The sequence below is a fragment of the Phytophthora infestans genome, genomic scaffold (assembly GCF_000142945.1).
Source record: "Phytophthora infestans T30-4 supercont1.44 genomic scaffold, whole genome shotgun sequence".
NCBI classification, from domain to species: Eukaryota; Oomycota; class Peronosporomycetes; order Peronosporales; family Peronosporaceae; genus Phytophthora; species Phytophthora infestans.
The window spans coordinates 1,059,703-1,078,035 of NW_003303715.1; the positions used below are offsets into that span (position 1 = coordinate 1,059,703).

The window sequence follows — 18,333 nt, forward strand, 5'->3', positions numbered from 1 at the left end:
AATGGAGAAAAAGGAAGTCGACATTCTTCTTTGCGATATAAGTAAAGCAATAATGTCCGTGTCGACTTAGTGCGGGCTTGACGCCAAATACCGCACAGTTCATAGTGCCCGAGACTTCCAGCGACAAGCAACCGACCAAAGTGCTAGTTTGGCAGCTGCAAGCGCATACCAGGCGACCGGAGCGATCGCTGGCTCACGCCTGGTTTATAAATGCTTATAAGCTGACACATGCGGCATGTCCTATAACATTTGTTCGCCATTTCAAGTAGGGTGGTCTACATTGATACTGGCGAATACTGCTGATTTAATTTTCGCATCCGGTAATACTCTGTCACCATCCGCTTATACGAAGAATTGGGACTGTAAATTCCTCCTACAGACGCACACGCAGAGTGGGAAGAATCAACACAGACACGGGGCGGCAAAGGCCACATTAAGGTAGTAGCTGTATTCTTATGACTGCAAGTTTTCAGCAAATTTTCTCGACTAAGGAAATTTTTCTCTCTCCTTTCTTTTGTCTTACAAGTGCTTCACTAAGTACAGTTCAACACAAACCGCAACACGAAGTACTAATCCTGTCAATTAAAAGATTGAATCTATACTACTTTGTCAAATTCCCAATCTATAAACATCTCTCTGAAATTTATTAGAGAGCTAACTACATGATCTGTGAAACGAATCCCATATCAATTCGATTCAAGTCAAATGGTTATTGTATTGCTCACTTTTCCTTTTCAAGTGTTTATTTTTAAACGTGCACCTTAGAAAAGACATTATGATAATACAAAAAGGCCTACACTTCCGGTGCCGAGAGGGCTGAATGGTGTCTTCTTGCGGTCCCTGTGATATGAACACCTCGAATCTCGAGGTCTGGTGTTCTTTGCCTTGGAAGATTGCGGTGGTCCAAGTGATGAAGCTTCAGCGGCTTTGTGGACCCAGTCGAGAAGTTTGCCCTTGACGGAAGCATCGGTGGAGGTGGGGGTTGCTCATCAAGCTAAGAAGCACCGGGAGAATCTAAACGTTAGTCAATGATAAACAACAAATAATAGTCAAGGCACAGCTTACCCGTATCAAAGGAGAAGCTACTTGGTTACGGAATCGATCAGCTTCTTTGCGCTTTCGGCGTGAATTGTTAGTTTGCCATACTGACGCCTTCGCCTTTCGAGTTTGCGGAGCTGGTGGTGGTGATACTTCCACGATTTTGTTCACAATTGGCGCAGGAGGAGGGAGAACACTCGTCTGTGTCGACTGAACTATTGAAGTGGCTGGAATTTGCTGTCCAGCTATCGTTTCTTGGCAGTTCGATGCTGTTACCACACCTTGTGTAGATTGCTGATGCAGTGGAGAGTCTATCTTTCGCAACTCCGTGCTAGTGAGTACCATAAGCCAAGGAGATTGATGCACTTCCGTTATGTTTATCCGTGATTTAGGATCTTTTTGTAACATCCTGGCGACTAGATCTCTAACTTCCAAGGACACGAGACCCGTATCCAAAGGATCATAGTCGCCTTGCGTAATTCGGAATACAACAGCGGGGTACGATGGAGCATTGAATGCAGCTTTCCCTCCCGAGAGCATCTCGTACAGTACACAGCCAAGAGACCAGATGTCGGTAGCAAAGCCATGAGACTCGTCTTCTAACAGCTCTGGACTCATGTAAAGCGGAGATCCGACCACTGTAGACGTCAATCCTTGAGCTTCCAACGCTTGATCTGGTTCGGTCGTTTGAAGCAGCTTTGAAGTTCCAAAATCTCCCAGAACAACTCGTCCAGATTTAAAGAGAAACACGTTGCTACTCTTCAGATCTCGATGAATCACTCGATTTCTATGCAGATGACTGACGCCTTGTACAAGTTGAAGGAAGATTCGACGAACGTCTTCTTCTTTAACCTGAGAAAGCCGAAGATACTGTTCCAGATCTCCACCATCTGCGTGTTCAAGAACGAGAGCGAGAACTTGCTGGTTCCCTTCAGGACTTTGTACCCAAAAGGCTTCACGGAATCCCACGATGTTGGGATGTTCTGGAAGTTGATACAACAGCTCTACTTCGGTAAGACATCTCATTCTACTCATAGTAGCATAGACGTTAAGTAGTTTTAGTTTCTGATCTCTTCGTAGACATCTTACCGTTCAGCGGAGAGCAGGAAAGTCAGATCCATTTCTTTTACACAGACATGATCTTCACTCTCAACATGTTCACAGAGAAACACCTAAAACTCAGTCGACGACGGTAAGAAAAAGTATTTGATCGAAAAATTATACCAATATTTTATTTTAGTGCTTACATCTCCGTAGGTGCCCCGACCAATGTGTGCCAGTTGTTTGTATCCATCCCGTGACTTCGTGGGGAGGTCGAGCGTTGCCATCGAGCTGGAGAAATGCAATTTGAACGATATCTTTATTCCTTGCTATTTATGGTAGACGAAGGAAATTTAACTCCATCGTAACGCCTCTCCACCGGAGTGGAAACACTTGATAGTACCTTCCAGAATCTTGTACGGAATCGCGGTCGGGTCTTCGTCGACTGCGCTAGCACTGAATCCTTGGCTCTGACGGTGGACGGACAGCTAAACGATCACAGAGCGAAGAGATTAAATAGTTAGAGGGAGCCTCTAGAACATGCTGTACAAACTACATACCGTTCCGTGGATGTCCTTGGAGTAGCCTGTACTCAAAGGCTTCGTCGCTAAGACCACAGTCGCCATATCGGCAAGTGCGAGACTCTACGTCAACACATAAGTTAATGTACCATTTAGTTATAACCAACTGCATCCAAAACTTACCAATGGTCTTGATGCTGGAACATCCGTGTCGGCGTGGGTCAGTAACACTACATTTGTAGCTCCCTAAACAACACTCTTTCAGTACATATTTACAATGCCATACACTATAAGCACTTACGTTTTTCGGGTGAGTTAGAGTCTTGCAGCATCGCACAAAGTCGAGCACCGCAGCGCCTCCAAGCCGCCATTTGAGGGCACTGACATCGTCCACTACAATCGACACGGCGCCATTTTCTTCATTGCTAAAGCTCCTCAAGTACTCGAACAGCGTCGTCCACTCTGCCTTGGTACTGTCCGTCTCCATGCTGGTCCAATCCAGCACTTGGAGCTGCTTTTTGGACTGAGAAGCTGCAAAATTCGCACCCTTAAAGAGCTCACAATTATTTGGAGAATTTTAATTTAAAAGCCTACATTAATTACTTGCCAATTTCCTTCCAACGGCTGCATAATGTTCAGGAGTGTTGGCGCTGGCAACAAAACACACGCGATGGCCAGCTTTGAGAAATAACGACGTGAAGTGATGCACCAGGAAGGCCCCGCCAGCCTCCACGCAGTCTTCGAGCACCACCAACTGCCCTCGAGGCGCAGACGTCGGCGTCCACGTCAACGAGTCGCCGAGATGATACAGAGCCTCCGCCATACGAAAGGTATTACTACAAGTATAAAATAAAGTATTTGCCGTGGAATGTGACCATAAACAAGACAACTATTGCAATTTTCAAGTTTAGTTTGTACCGGTATTTAAAAAAATACTTTGAGGTACTAAACTTACGAAAAAAACTTCAAAATGCTAAACTGCTGAAGGTCTGACCGATTACGACGAGGAATTTTTTCGAGCACGATATATTCGTCTTGGTACCTGTGCTCGGGCTGGACAGTGTTGACGTTTTCGTACTTCACCAAGTCCCAAACGCAGAAGATGAAGCCCAGCTGAAATGCATCGATCTCCAGGATCTCCACGTGGTCTCCACGTTCGGCTCGACGGGCGGCCCAATGCATTGCGTGCCGATGACTCGCGAACGTCGACACGAAAGGAGATGGTTCGGGGTTGGACCAATCGAGATGGTCCTCAACGGCCCTCTTAAACTGCGTCCTGGAGGTAAAATCTGGGTCTTTTCGCGCTGTGAGAGACATGTACAGGACGCGATAGAGCACCCGAGGAATCTCGTTCTCCGCGCACTCGTACCGATTGGCAATTCTGAACGTTTTTGCTGACATAGTCATTGCGCTTCTAGAATTAAATTCTTGCTGTAGGTGGCTGTGAGTTTTGCAGATTTTGCGTCCCTTTAGCAAATGTAGCCAGTGATCGTGGATCTTTAGTTTCGCCATGCACCGAAGTAATTTTCTTTTATTTAACTTCGGTAAAAAGACTTCCGATATTTTTGTTATGTAAACTCTACATACGACGTAGTGGTGATTTAAGAAAGCCGTACTGGTTACCGTATACTAAGTGCTCAAGTGGCACAGACGCAGGCGTCAGCGACGTCAACAATCACCGCGATGATGCAGAACCTCCTCTGCCCGATTTTAGTCTCTCGCTAATGGGTTCATTGGGAAGACGCCGACATTGCTCTTATCAGATCAAACTCTTTCCGCCACGCGAACACCCAATGAGTGACACTACATGCCTGTTGATGATGCTTTGCTCGGGGATGCCACGCAGCACTAGATATTCGTCTTGGTACACATGGTCCGATAGACGAGTGTTGACAAGGCCGCTCATCACTAAGCTCCAGACGCTGAAAAGACAGCCCAGCTGTGACGCGTTAACTTCTAGCATCACCACTTGATCACCCCGAAGACCAGCCCAGTTCAAAGCGTGCTCGCGATCCTCGAACACGGACACGAAAGGGGTTGGCTTGCGGTTATACCAATTGAGGTGACTCTCGACGGTCTTCTTGAATTGCGTTTTAGTGAAGAAATTTGGGTCTCCTCGTGCGGTGAGTGACCTCCTCTCGTCGTACTGAACTCGATAGAGCAGGGCTGGAATGTTCTCTTGCGACACTTATACAGATTCGCGACTCTGATCGTTTTCGCTGACATTGTGCCGGTATCTTTATTGCGAGCCTTGTGTATGGAAGAAAGATATCGCACATGCTGCGAGCGTCTGAAATGATTCATTGATCGGTGTGGGAAATGCCGGAAGGATTCCTGCTTGAAGACCAGCGCATCAACTCGAATGAAAAGATCAAAGTGAAGCGTTCTCGCTGACCTGCGATTTCTGCTCGTACGCTAAATGTGTCCCCATCGATGGCACCAGCTCTCTTTTCACCCTTCATGTTGGCAAGCTGCACCTCATCACGGCCACCCGATTTCCCTTGATTCGCTGCAGGTCTGCCACACAACTCGTTTTTTTTCCACTACTCTCGTATGCCCCTCGTTCGCACCTGATTGCTTTGACAACCCTTTATAACAGTATCGACGTGAGGTGATGGCGCAGTAACATGATATCCTTTGTATAGAGGGACCGATGACAACAGCAGTAATTCCTGCCGCCGACGCACCATTAGTTGTATACCAATCTCATGTATTTTGTGAAGGTAGTAGATGTCTAACGTTAAGTCGTTAAGAAAATCATGAAGTCTTGAATTTTATCATGACTGTTTTGTGAGTCTGCCTAGTTGGCTCCGTATTCATGGTACTGGTACAATCATCAGACTCTTTCTCAGCGAATCGCTTGTGCTCTTAAACGTTGGTCAGATTCGAGCTCTTAGCAATTAATTGCACGCCTTAACTGCTGGTTTGTGATATTAAAATAGCAGTGGTTCGGATATCTAGGATGTTAGTTTGACGGTATTAATTTCTTTAAGCAATATTACTTCTTGCGACTTTAACTCTCCTTCTGTTTTGAATCTAACCAGAGAATACATCATCCTCCTCACTAGCTTCTTCGCTACTTCGTCCAACACTGTCCTCGCTCGAGTCGCCCTCAGCGCAGGACAAGTAGGTCTCCCGGATAATACTCCGTCGAGGGATCTTCCTCAACACCAAGAACTCGTCATTGTGGAAATCTGGGTCCTGAATTAAGTACCGCGCTTGAAAAATTGACCCCAGCTTTGACGCATTAATTTTCAGAAGAAATACGTCGTCGTATCCAAGTTCGAAGTGGCTTTTCGCCCATTTGACTGCGTGTTCTCTTGTCCCAAACAACGTCACGAATGGAGTTGGAATGCGGTTGGACCAGTCGAGATGCATCTCCACTGCGCGCTTGAACTGCTGCTTAGTCTTGAACGCAGGCTTGGCACGAGCTTTCAACGACTGACCGGTGTATCGCACTCTCCACAAGACTCTGGGTACGTCCTTCCCATCGCATTCGTAGCGAGCAACGATTGTGTTTGACGTAGACGACAGCATCACGGGACTCAAAGCACTTGTTCTTGACGTGGTAACTTGAGAACTCCAAAACCTTCTCAATCCACAATCGTAAATTACGTGTTTACGTCCGATAGTTCTCATTTATCGTTGCATTGCAGGAGTACCTGATCTGGCAGCAGAGCCTCCACCATCCCGCTAAGCGCCATGACATTGGTGGACATCGCGCTCATTAAATAGTTAATTACCGCTATCGTCTTGGTGTCATCCTTCAGATTGGGATCCAAAAAATACGGTGTCAGCACATAACAAGTTGACACTCGTGTAGCACAGCCCTGGCTATCTCCAGGATCCCGTTCAGAGCTCCATTCTTCTGGCTCAACTAGCACATCATTCTGCTCCAAGAAATAGATTCCACCTACACGCTCGTTGGCAAAGCCGAACGGCTCCACGTAAGCGTCCCACACGAATAAAATACGTGTATCTTCAATATGTCGCTGAGAGATCTGCTGAGCATACGCTGTCCCCGTGACATTGGTCTTTAAGTCACTCATCTCGAGGCCAAAGCTCTCCGTTATCTCATTGGCTGAAATGTCTTGAAAACGCTGACCTCTGTAGTTGTGCCAGTTCTCCCACCACGCATCCCCATTTGCGCGCACGTTAAACGGCATGGTTCTTCTATCACAAAACTTCCTCTCTGTCCCTTTTAATGTGTTTCCTCCATCTAAAACACCACCGTGTTTAAGGAATTCCACAGAAACGGAATCTGTGGTCTTGAATACGTTCTCCATCCTGTCATAACACATCTTGATCCCGATTGTAAGCTTTTTGAAAATCAGTGCCGCCATGCGTTCAATGTACCCATCAGGAATATCAGTGCGACGCGTCTGCTTGGTCGCTTGAGGCTCCGTGTCATTCCACGTCGGTTTTCGTTTGTAGAGCATCTTCTCCAAGCTCTTGATGAGTTGTTTCTCCTTCTCCTACTGTTGTCGGAGCTTCATATTCTTCTGTTCTGCTTCCACCCTTCGATTGAGTTGTCGAGAGCATATTTCTTGCCACACACAAGGCACGCCGCTAATATGAACAGGAGGCTAAACATTCCTTGGTCTCTTGCTTCGGAGAGTCTGTAGACGCTGAAGAGTAAAGTCCAGCTCTAGCACTTGCTCCTTTAGTACTACCAGTAGGAATCGACGTTCATCTCGAGCTTTGTTTGGGTTGGCTTTCTTCCTCTTCTTACTGCTATTGGTTCTCGTGATGGTAGACGCATCGGCACCGCTATAGGCTTCGTTGTCGTCGTCCGGTATCCCCCAATGCAAGTCAGGCATCCAGTCTGTAATGGGTACTGGACTTTCGGCCAATTGAAGCTCATTTGAAGCTGCTGGCGCGTCCAGCAAGGCCAGCACTTCCTCCAATTCCAGCGCCATGTCATAGCACAGTTTAAAAATTCAGATTCGCTTTTTAAACAGTGTTTGACACATAATGTTCCATTCAATCGGGTCGTAAATTACTTTCACAAAACGAAACATATCTGTTCGGTAATAAACCTCGACGGTAAACTATGTCCTTAACTTGTTGTTGCTGTGTTGGAATCATATCATCCACATCATCATCCCATCGGGCGATAGTGCTGTGTCGCCCATAGTAAAATCTGGCAGCGCGTTACTTTGCACTTCACCAGTCACTCGGTTACCGGTAAACTGCGAGTCGTTGATGCAAATGAACGCTAGTCGTCTCATGTCGTCGAAGCTGAGTTTGTTGCGACGACTGGACTGCGTCAGTGTGCTCTTACAGAGCGTTTTCTCAGACGCCACACTACTAGGAGCAAGCGAGAACAGCGTCAACGCCAGCGACTTAAGATGCGGCCAATCATCGGCTTCCGACTGCCAGAACTGCAGTGGCGAGCGGTTGCCCTTTTCCAGCATTTCCCACTTGTACGTGCGGTTGTTGCGTTGATTCTTAGCGTACATAACGTATTCTGTGTACTCCTCCGTCATGGCTCGTCTCCGGTCCTCGTTAACTCCCATGTCCTGGTCTGTCTCGGGGAAGTTAAATATCAACTCCTCAATCTGCTCGCGATAGTCTCTCGTCATGGACTTGCCAATGTACCGTGGATCTAACAAAAAGGCCAAGCCATGCGCCTCACTGAGCACATATTGCCAGCGCTCTGTGACCACCTTCTTGATGTATTCCAACTCAACTGTCGTGAGTCCAAAGACGGCGTCAAAATCCGTAAGTAAATGTTTGGACTCGAAGTAAACTTCGGAAATCGGCGCTCGGTCATCTTGGAACTTGTATAGGATCAGTTCGATGGGCGTCAGGATCGTGATGGCCTTCTCTAACGTCAATTTCCAGTTGAGATTCAATACAAACTCCTTGATACTCGTTCGAACTGCACGTTGATTCGTCGGAGATTCGTTGAGGAAGTCTGGGTCACTCACAATGGACTGTAAGATATCTTCCGACTGCATCAATACGCGGAATCGAGCAGCCAGTGTACCCCACGCCATCGTGGACGACGCGTTGGTAAAGCCCTTCATCGTATGAAGCAGCTGCGAATCGAACATCTTGAACTTCGCTGCGTACTGGTAACTACTGAAGAACGACAGCAACTCATTGCAGTTGTTGGTCAACTCTACGAGATCTTGGAACGGGAAATCCATGTGCATCTGTGGCATCAGACGTCTAGGATCATTCTCCAGCGACTTTTCTGGACCGAAGATGTCCATGATTGCCAAGTGCAGAGCGTGGCAGATACAGCCATAGAAGAACTTGGTGGGATACTCTGCCTTGAGCATATCCCACGCTCTTGAGTGGTACTCGGTACTACCCGTGACCACTCCACTAATGTTACTAACAATGGGTTGCATCATCCGCTTGAGATCTTGCGCAATCATGATAGAGTTGTACTGCGACTCCTCTCCCTCGGCCTTTTCTGACTCCAAGAAGAACCGTTTCTCGTTGTTCACCGCCATATACGTCACATACATTTCCTCCGGGTCGTTCGTGTAGTACAAGTTCATATTGGACCATGCGTCTCTCTTCAGACACGCTCTCACTGGACTAGTGGAGAGATAACCCCACACTTGCTTGTGCATTTTCTCATAGCACCGGACCATCAAGTCGTTCTCCAATGTTTTCTTGTCTGGGAGCTTCAGATTCGGTCGTAAAATTGTCATAGCTCTGGCCAGATGGGACTCCTCCAGCGCATCAAACGCCATCCCCGTGACGTACACGTGCATGGCCAGTTCCTCTTCGAATCTGTCGTTCTGCGTCTTTGTCAAGGGTCCGTTCTTGTTTTTTCGGTCCTTAGACTCTTTCTCCTTAGCGTCATCTTTCAAAGACATACTCATCGTCGTAGGGTCCATGAGACTTTCAGGAATACTCTGTTGCATTGCGATTTGGTTCATCACCTGTGCGTGATGCGCTGCCGCTTGGTCTAGAGCGCTACTTAGAGCTCCCGTGGCTTGTTGCATCTGCAGTGCCTCCATCTGCGCTCGTTGCGCTTGTGTTTGGTCTGTTTTGGCCCGTTTTGGGGTGGGAACTTTGGCACTGAGCTTCTGATTGTACAGTGGCAAGACGTCTGAGAATTGGTTCATGAAGGTAAATTGGTGTTGCATCTCCTGGAACCGCGCACATTTCTTGAGGTGGCGTATGGCCTGCTCCGATTTCTTGTAGTAAGCTACGGGCTGCTTGCAGTGCTTGCAAGTCGTCGAATTCCGGCGTTGTGGGTCCGGCTCGTCAGTTAAAAGCTGCCAGATGAGACTCGGAGTGCGGCCAGGTTTCTTCTTCTTTGAAGCAGCAGGAGGTGTGGATGCGTCAGGCCCCAGTGGCAACATGTTGCCCAGTGTTGGCGGTGAGCTCATACTGCAAAAGGCAAGTTGAAGTGGTCAAGCAAGCCACGAAGGTTTTTCCTCTTCCCCGGAGGTTTATTGCAAAGAAGCCTGGAAGTGAAAGCTAGTGGCCAGCGATCCACTGGGAAACATTCGCGCAACATACAGACAACCTTTTTTAAAAGTCAGTAGAACCTTTCTTATTTGATAAGACCGGTGTGTTGCCATCAGATATAGCAATTAAACGTGCTATTCAGGTCACCTTGAATACACTCAAAAATTCATCGTGGTACAGTAGTACGAAGCACGTACAGATTAAACTCGCCAAGAAAAAAGTGTGTCGTACACTATGCAAAGATACGAATTACTTAAGTTAGACAGCTTTTCAGAAGAACGGTTTGCATCTGATCAAACAAAGAAGCTATTGCTCTAAAAGTCCAGTCTTTCGCTAAATCAGTAAAAGTGTCGATCGCTTTTACAAGGGCATTTTTTATCAGGGTTGGATGAGGCACAGTCGCCAAACAATTCGCTTATGCTAAATTCGCTCAGCGTTCTCGGAGGTAGGACAAGAATCTGAGCGCTTACATGAAGGGGGAGGTAGAATTGGCCTGCAAGCTGAATGCCAAGACCAGGCAGTCGCCGGTGATTGATATGATGCAAGCGTATAAAAACAGATACTTGTGAATTTAAAATGACAGATCGTTAGCTCCTGGTTGATTTGCTGGGCGCTTAGCTCGCGTAACATGAATGAAAGAAGTAACCAGGCAGTCGGCGGAGAAGGCAATCAGGCAGCCGTCGGTGATTAATATGATGGAGCGTATAATAACGGATATTAATTGTATATTTGAAAAGACAGATCGTCAGATGCTGGACGGTTAACTCCCGTAACATGAAATTATTGGGCCCTTAATTGCAGAGTCACGGCCACCTTTGTTTCCTTTTCACTACCGAGTAGCCTTCCTCAAATGTTAAATTACTCTACTAAATTAAACATTTCCCTCCAAGCGGCACCAGCCCAATCCTCACCAATTTACAAATGTACCAACGAGTTAATAAGCGGCAGTTAGGTATGTTATTGTGCGGGCCTGCGTCCTACCCCGTGACCCGCACGCTTATCATCTTGATACTACCAGTATGGACCTGTCTCTTAAGGCCTTAAAAATACGGCCTCGTGTTTTTCGAGTATTAAACGCCAGGATGTCGGGCTTCTTCGCGAAGCCGCAATTATAGACAGGTCTCTACTAGTTTTGTTTGAGTCCATGTTAGGGCCATCTGTATTGCTGTAGTAAAGTACCTCCAATTTAGTGTTATTCTGCTCTCTGGAAAGCTTATACTGAGGGCAAGCGATAGTCTCTTTGCGTATTGCTGTCATTCTACTCATCTACAAGTTTACACATGCCAATTTGTCGTTTTCAGACAACAACATTCCCGGAAAAATGACTCTTTCCAAATTTTGTCTCCAGGTTGCCTATGATGATTGAAATATTACCGCCATTTTGCAGGTGCTGACACATTTGCATGTCTCTAAAATCTGTATCAAAATTTGGCCAATATCAAGCTCGCTCCATAGTAATCTCTGGGAACGAGCTCGGTGGACGCGAGTACGACACGACATCATGTTTCTTAAGGTTCGTTTAGATGAGGTTTTACTTTATAGTGTAAGGTATACAATGTGGGGATTCTCCAATTCGGTATAAAACATGTATTAATGCCTTTACTTGGCAATAATGACTATCTCAATTTTGTGGGGGTGAGTATTGCCACAATTGTTTTTGTAAACTTCAATCATTTTCAGAGCATAGATCGAACTTTTAAATTTAGAAGCAGTACATATGATAACTTTATAATCATATAAAGTCAGTGTTAAATTTTACCTAAACCTAAGTCTCAGTCGCCCTATTGAGAGCTTCCTTAACTTAGTGTAAGCAAGTAACGGAGTAGCCCGTTATATTTCCTGCATGTGATGGACGCTATGGCAACGAGTGGCTAGTCACGGAGATTTTGGTTTGATGTGGAGCTGTCCCTCCCCCCCACCAACATATAACCCCCTAGCCTAAACTACACATTCAGTGATTAGAACAAATTTTAAAGTATCAATAGTTTCGTTTGTACCATATCGTCATTATTACTACAACAGTATAGTAGTAGTACATTTGTACTACGAAGTACTAGTTAGCACCAGTAACGTTTTTCTTTGTGTCTGACTCAGACAACTTTACTTGCACCTATAATGAATAACATCCGGAAGCGTAGTGGAGATTGTCAATCGATGTTAAGCTCTGAATCGCGACACCTTAGTACCAAACAAACGCCAGTGTATCTATTGCCCTTCCTAGTTTCTGTAGCCCTTCAATTAGTTTGAGGGCTTGCGGGCAAGGAAGCTCATGTACATCTCAAAAGCCGGTTTGTGGCGGTGGGTAAAGACTGGGTGATCCTCAAGCAGCTTGCTCACCTTCTCCGCGGTCACCCCCTCAGCTTTCAGACGCTCGTACGTCTTTAGCAACTTCTTTCGGTCTCGCATCATGCCGTCCAAAGTCGTAAATGTGGATTTGTCAAGCCATTCGTTGATCTTCCCGCCGTTCGCACTGTTGAAAAGTCGATCGATTGTGTTCGAATCCTCTGCCTTCTCCTTTTCAATCTGCTGTCGAAATTTCTCGAGGTTTTCGCCTTTAATTTTGCGCATGCCAGAGTTAAGAACATCTTTAACCCCCCTGTTACCAACGTCATAAGTTATGACATAGTCCAAATTGTACGTCGTAACTTACGACATAGTGTTTTCTTCATATAGGAGTTGGCTCGGAAACGGCGACCTGATACTGAAATCAAATCAAATTTGAAGCCGATCGGATATAAGGCTGGAGAGGTTTTTGCTGCACACACAAAGCCAGTACGAGGGAAAGGGTTCAAGTGCACCTTTCCAACTGTCATCATTTGATGAGTGGCCAGAAGTCTTCGGGCACTCTCAGCCATTCGAGATTTTGCCGGCTGAGACGTAAGCAAAATGCTGGTCTCTGTGAGCGCAAGGACCAAAGCTGAGGCTCAAGCGTCGGTGTCAGCGCCCGCCCTGGATCCGCGCCTCGTAGACTTCGGCCACCTGTGGCGCCAGCTCAAGGCCGCGGGGTCGCGGTCGAAGCCTCCCACCGGACTGTCAAACGATTGGGCGTACGTCAGGCCGTCAAGCGAGGTTCCTGCAGAAGGCGAGATTGTGTTCTACGGTATGTTGTGCTGGTGCAGTATTACTATGCGTCATTTCTAACTTGGTTTGTGGTAGGTGAGAGAGCGGTGGTGGAGCACGCGATCGCAACCGGACTGATTCAGGATGAAGATGACAACAGCAGTGGCGAGGAGAGTGGAGATGGCGGTGAGGGCAAGAGCGGTGGGGGCGGTGAAGCTGAGAGCGGTGGAGGCGGTGAAGCTGTGAGCGGTGGCGGCGGTGAAGCTGTGAGCGGTGGGGGTGGTGAAGCGGAGAGCGGTGTGGGCGACAGCGGTGATGTAGATGTGGTGGAGCGTCGCAGATTGATTGCAGTGTGGCCCTCTCGGCCAACACAGTCGACGCGCTGTTCGGAAGTGACAGCGAGGACGATGGCACACCTGCGTTGTCGCAGAACGCGGTTGGGAGAGCTTTCGGGCTATCCCCGCTACGTGCTGACGCGGTGCATGATTCAGACCAGAGTGTCGTGATCGGAGCTTTCCAGCGGCTGCTCTCGGAGACGGAGCCCGACCTAGACTCTGAGGACGACACGGTAAGGGAGCCGAGAGACGCCAGCGAGGGTGACGACGCTGGAGGACCAGCTGTACCGCGCGATCCAGCTGATGTAAACTTGATGAAGGCTGGAGATCTTAGAGAGGAGTACGAGAGTCTGAGTTCAGGCTCCGACTACGGCCAGTTTTCTGACGACGACGACGTGGAGCCTGTCCGTCCTGATCCAGACGAGGACGAGGTATCGGACGACGAGGAGTCGCCCCACATGGATGCCGCTTTCATTGAGGCCCTGGGTGGCACCTTGTCCATCGAGCAGATGGACCAGGAAGCGCCGCGAAACTTTGCCTGGGGCGCGCCTTCGACAGTTTTTGCGGACGATGTGTCCTGCTTTCGCGGATTGGTGCAGGAGACCGCCCATCCAACACCAGAACTTTGCTCGAAGAAAGAATCACCTCTTGAATTGCTGTTTTATTTCCTACCGAAGAGCCTGTGGCGGATCACCAAAGAGACGAACCGGATGAAAAGGCAGACGGTGGACCATCGAGCGCGTTATGAGCGATCGCGGACGTTCAGAACGGAGAACATGCGTACACTTCGTGAACTTCGACGCCGTATTCGTCGGGAGAACGACTACTCACTGCGCGAGATCTTGTGCGTTATTGAACTTCTCATGGCTCATATGTTGATCCCCACCCGACGCTTTTCGCAGCACTGGGCAATGACTGACAATAGTGCTTTGAGTGCAGGTGCGCTCGGCAAGTACATGAGCCGGAACCGCTGCACGTCGATCCTGCGCGATCTACACTTCGCGAACAATGACAACCCGAACCGTCAAGACAAGCTGTGGAAGATCCGTGACGTTGTTGATGTACTGCAGGAACGGCTCCTGAGCGCGTGGAAGCCGCCGAACATCATCTCGTTTGACGAAGGCGTTTTGCCGGCGACATCCAGACGCAACACGACCAGGATGTTCATGCCAGACAAGCCTCACCGCTACGGGACCAATCTGTTTATGACATGCGACTCGCTGACTGCGTACTGCCACCGGTAAGCGACGAATGTTTTTTTTTGTTGATTTGCTAGGTCGTAAGTTATGACTTTATGATTTTGACCGTGCTCTCAATGTCGTATCTTTCAGGTTTGAGATCTACGTCGGAAAACGCCAAGCCAGCGAGTCTGCTGCGCAGGCATTGGACCGTAAGACGGGTGCTGCGGCAGTCATCCGCAACCTGAGCGCTGTTCTAGCTGGGCATCGTGGCTTCCGGGTTGTGGTCATCGACCGCTTCTATTCGTCCGTAGCTCTCGCCATCCAGCTTCTCTCTATGTCAATCTACGTGATCGGTAACATCATGACGAACCGCCTGGGCTTCAACCGCGACGTCGTAGCGGAGCATAAGACGCGACCAAGGCGCATCGAGCGTGGATCCTTCAAGTTCGCAAGATCGACGGCAGTGCCGACCATGGTTTCGTGGCTCTGGTGGAACCGGAAGCCGGTCCACTACCTCGCGACAGGTGTGTCCATGGCAGAGGACAGGATCCAGCGGAACCTGAAGGGGCTCGGGACTTCGATGTTCAAGTGCCCGAGGCTGGTGACGGATTACCAGCGCTGGATGGGAGGAGTCGACGTGCATGACTAGCTCCGCCTCCAGTCCTCCTCCATCCAGCTCTCCTTCAGGTTCCGGAAGTATTATAAGAGTCTTTTCCTCGGACTACTGGACCTGGCGCTCGTCAACGCGTACCTCACGCATAAAGAGGCCAGTCGGCTCGCCAGCGAGACGCCCATGAAGCGATACGAGTGGTTGAGCATGCTGCACAAGCAGTTGCTCCAGCTCAAGGACGAAGCCTTCATGGCAGCCCCCACTCCGTCGCCAGCAGCACGCAAGCGAGGGCGCCCTGCATTCTCCGGGCACACGCTCGTGCCGTTCAACGACTGGGTGACTGTGAGGGGCGGCATCCAAAAGAGGCGTCAGCGGTCGTGCAAGGTGTGCTCGCTGTATCGAGGCGAGCTCAAAAGGTCGTTCCAGACGACCTACTACTGCCCGGACTGCTCCAACGGCGACGCCAAGTTCTACCTGTGTGGCAAGGCGCGCAGATGTGGCGACAAGACTTGCTTCCAAGTATGGCACGAGGACTTCGCGTGCGGTGACAGGATCCCAGCACACCTTGGCAAGCGAGTCGTGCTGCGCCGCGCTCCCAAAAGGGTCGGCGTCCGCAAGAAGACTCGTCGTGAAATTCTCCGCGAAGACAATGAGGGTGCTGATGAGGAGGCCGAACCGTGAATGCGAAGGAGCGCCAGACGATGGGAACAACTAAGGATACTGTTGTTTGGTTATAAATAGTTGTTGCTTTTTCTTGATTTCTGTCGGTAACGGCCAAAAAAAGGATTTGCCGTAATTAAAATAAAAGTTGTTTTCGTCGGCAATGGCAAATCTATTTTTGCCGTTGTCGACAAAAAGAATATTGTTATTCTGTTTTTGTTTATTTTTATGTGAGGGCCCTCCAGCTGGAGGGCCCTCCTTAGTTTCCCCCTGACGATGAGTGTGCTTATTGCTTCAACGTCCTTTACCATATGATCTGTGTCTGTTCCTCTTTTAGCATGTCATTCATCGAAAAGCCCTGTTCTATGTGTGCATTCGCTTGCGTCTTCCCGTTATAATTTTTATGTTCACTCTTACAAAGTCGTAAGTGTCGGTGTCCGTGTCGTTTGGGTCATCCTTACGTCGTATGATATACGACGTAGTGTGTAAAAACCTTTGAGAACGTAGACCTCCCATCGTTTTGGATAGGCAAGTGGAAGATACAGCACCATACAAACGCGCTGGTAAAAGCTACGCCGTAAGTTATGACGTAAAATTAGTGGTTCACGAGCTCATTTTACGGTATCAGAGGGGTTAATATTGTTGCGTTTTGCTCCTTCGACGAGCTCGTCAAGTTTCCCAGTGCTGAACTTTCTAATCATTTCGGGGTTGATGTTCATCCTTTCCTCATCGTCCAGATCGTCCATGTTGTAGCTCCTCAGGAATCGCTTGGCGCCACTTGATTTGGCGGAAGCGATAGTCGCCAAGAATTTTGATTCATCCATGGTCGCAGAAACATCACCACTAGTAGCAAGGATGATAGTTGCAACCATCACGCACACATACCATGCATGCATGTTTGACTCTGAACTTGTTTCCAACGTGGGTGTCGTTGAGGGGATTGGAGAATGAACCGATAAATTGTGCTGCCGAGCGACAACTCAATTCATGCGTGTGCTGCCGCACGCTCTACGTCCTTATACCCTTTTCAATATGATTAGGTCTTATCCATCTGTGATCCTAATCCCTGCAGTCAATAACAAAGCCTCTATAATATTGAACAAGGTCCCGTGACGGGGAGCTTTGTACTGTATCGAGTGTTTTTAAACAATAGACGTGACTAAGCTTAAATGCTTAGTCACGTAAAGCTCAGTCACGTTGATTGCTCCGCTTGACATTTTGGATTGCGTACTGTACAACATTACTAGTATTATAATTCGCCAGTACAGATTTATCCCTGTAGCGGGCTTTGTTCTTCTTTTTGAATTGCAGCTCCTAGCTAATATCAGTTCTTGCGCTAGAAACCAGAGAGATTGATATAAAATTGACTCTCGGTCGACTCGTAACGTGCACAAGTACTGCTTATATGAACCATCCATCTTTGTACCGCAAACGGATTTCCCACGTCGTCCACGTAATTTTGGAACCAAGTCCACATTCAAATACACGTCATAGCCCAATTGGCTAATAATGGGTCTGGCTCCCCATATTTCAGCCAATGGCATGACAGCATTTCAGCGCACGCTAGTCGTGTGCTGATGCACCTACTTATGTATAGAAATCTACCTATTTATGCCCATTACATAACCCCCTCTAAACGTTGCACTCACGCAACATAAGCGATGATGAAGAACATTAAAGAAGACTGCTGGGACGGCGGAGACGGAAGCGGTGACGCTCGAGACATCAAACCACTGCCGTATCAGCAAGAGACACACACGCTCGGCGGCAAACGTGCAGAACGAGAAATTATCTTAGACCACACCTTGAAGGCTACCGGCGCTGGCGCCAGTGTCAACACATGTGGCTTTCGAGATGACAGGCGAGACGTGACTGGATTCTGGTGAAGTGGGGCTTGAATCTTCGCACAAGTCCTGAGGCACATTGTGAAATCTGCGATGTCGTATCCGACGAGTGAATAACAAAGCTTGCTCACGCGCAGTACGTGTGGGTTCATTTCGCGGAGATCAAACTCAGCGACAAGCGCACGTGCAAGTGATTTTGTAAGGAAGCACTGGCACGATAATCACCACAGACACAAAGACCGAGGGCCGACTGGAGACTTCTCTGTGCGTGAGGGACACCCGTCGTGGGACGTCAATGTTGTTCAAGCAGACGCGAGGATCACAAAGACAGCGCACCAGGTACTTGAGACCGCGGATACGGGGATGCAGAACGAGAACAATAAACACTTGAGAGAAACAGTTGGGAAGCTGTAAGAGCACAGCGATCGACAAAGGTATGTAGAAACATACTCGCGAGTACGCTTCTCACGGTATGCCTCAGTTGGATGATTTACTTGGAGACAGAACTGCGGAATAGATAGACCGTCCTAGCTAACAACTCGAAATATTCAGTTTCTTCTTATTGGGTTTAAAATTTTAAAGTAATTAACAGGTCATTATATA

The 18,333-nt window shown here is 48.1% G+C and overlaps 5 protein-coding genes across 5 annotated transcripts; all 5 read right to left on the reverse strand.

The window, feature by feature from the left end:
- Nucleotides 1-793: 793 nt before the first annotated feature.
- On the reverse strand, nucleotides 794-2,442 carry PITG_16537 (protein kinase; the record flags this gene model as incomplete). The annotated part of the gene is made up of 4 exons (XM_002897515.1): nucleotides 794-994; nucleotides 1,066-2,103; nucleotides 2,175-2,210; nucleotides 2,286-2,442. 4 exons carry the CDS (start codon nucleotides 2,364-2,366, stop codon nucleotides 794-796), a joined length of 1,356 nt encoding a protein of 451 aa, XP_002897561.1.
- PITG_16538 (uncharacterized protein) lies at nucleotides 2,433-3,423 on the reverse strand (the record flags this gene model as incomplete). The annotated part of the gene is made up of 5 exons (XM_002897516.1): nucleotides 2,433-2,567; nucleotides 2,640-2,723; nucleotides 2,784-2,846; nucleotides 2,902-3,147; nucleotides 3,223-3,423. 5 exons carry the CDS (start codon nucleotides 3,421-3,423, stop codon nucleotides 2,433-2,435), a joined length of 729 nt encoding a protein of 242 aa, XP_002897562.1.
- A 2,213-nt stretch (nucleotides 3,424-5,636) lies between these two features.
- On the reverse strand, nucleotides 5,637-6,137 carry PITG_16539 (uncharacterized protein; the record flags this gene model as incomplete). The annotated part of the gene is made up of 1 exon (XM_002897517.1): nucleotides 5,637-6,137. One exon carries the CDS (start codon nucleotides 6,135-6,137, stop codon nucleotides 5,637-5,639), a length of 501 nt encoding a protein of 166 aa, XP_002897563.1.
- A 98-nt stretch (nucleotides 6,138-6,235) lies between these two features.
- PITG_16540 (M96 mating-specific protein family) lies at nucleotides 6,236-6,766 on the reverse strand (the record flags this gene model as incomplete). The annotated part of the gene is made up of 4 exons (XM_002897518.1): nucleotides 6,236-6,280; nucleotides 6,344-6,601; nucleotides 6,700-6,705; nucleotides 6,755-6,766. The coding sequence occupies 4 exons, from the start codon at nucleotides 6,764-6,766 to the stop codon at nucleotides 6,236-6,238; spliced, it is 321 nt and encodes a 106-aa protein (XP_002897564.1).
- A 9,731-nt stretch (nucleotides 6,767-16,497) lies between these two features.
- On the reverse strand, nucleotides 16,498-16,782 carry PITG_16541 (secreted RxLR effector peptide protein, putative; the record flags this gene model as incomplete). The annotated part of the gene is made up of 1 exon (XM_002897519.1): nucleotides 16,498-16,782. The coding sequence occupies one exon, from the start codon at nucleotides 16,780-16,782 to the stop codon at nucleotides 16,498-16,500; it is 285 nt and encodes a 94-aa protein (XP_002897565.1).
- Nucleotides 16,783-18,333: the final 1,551 nt, after the last annotated feature.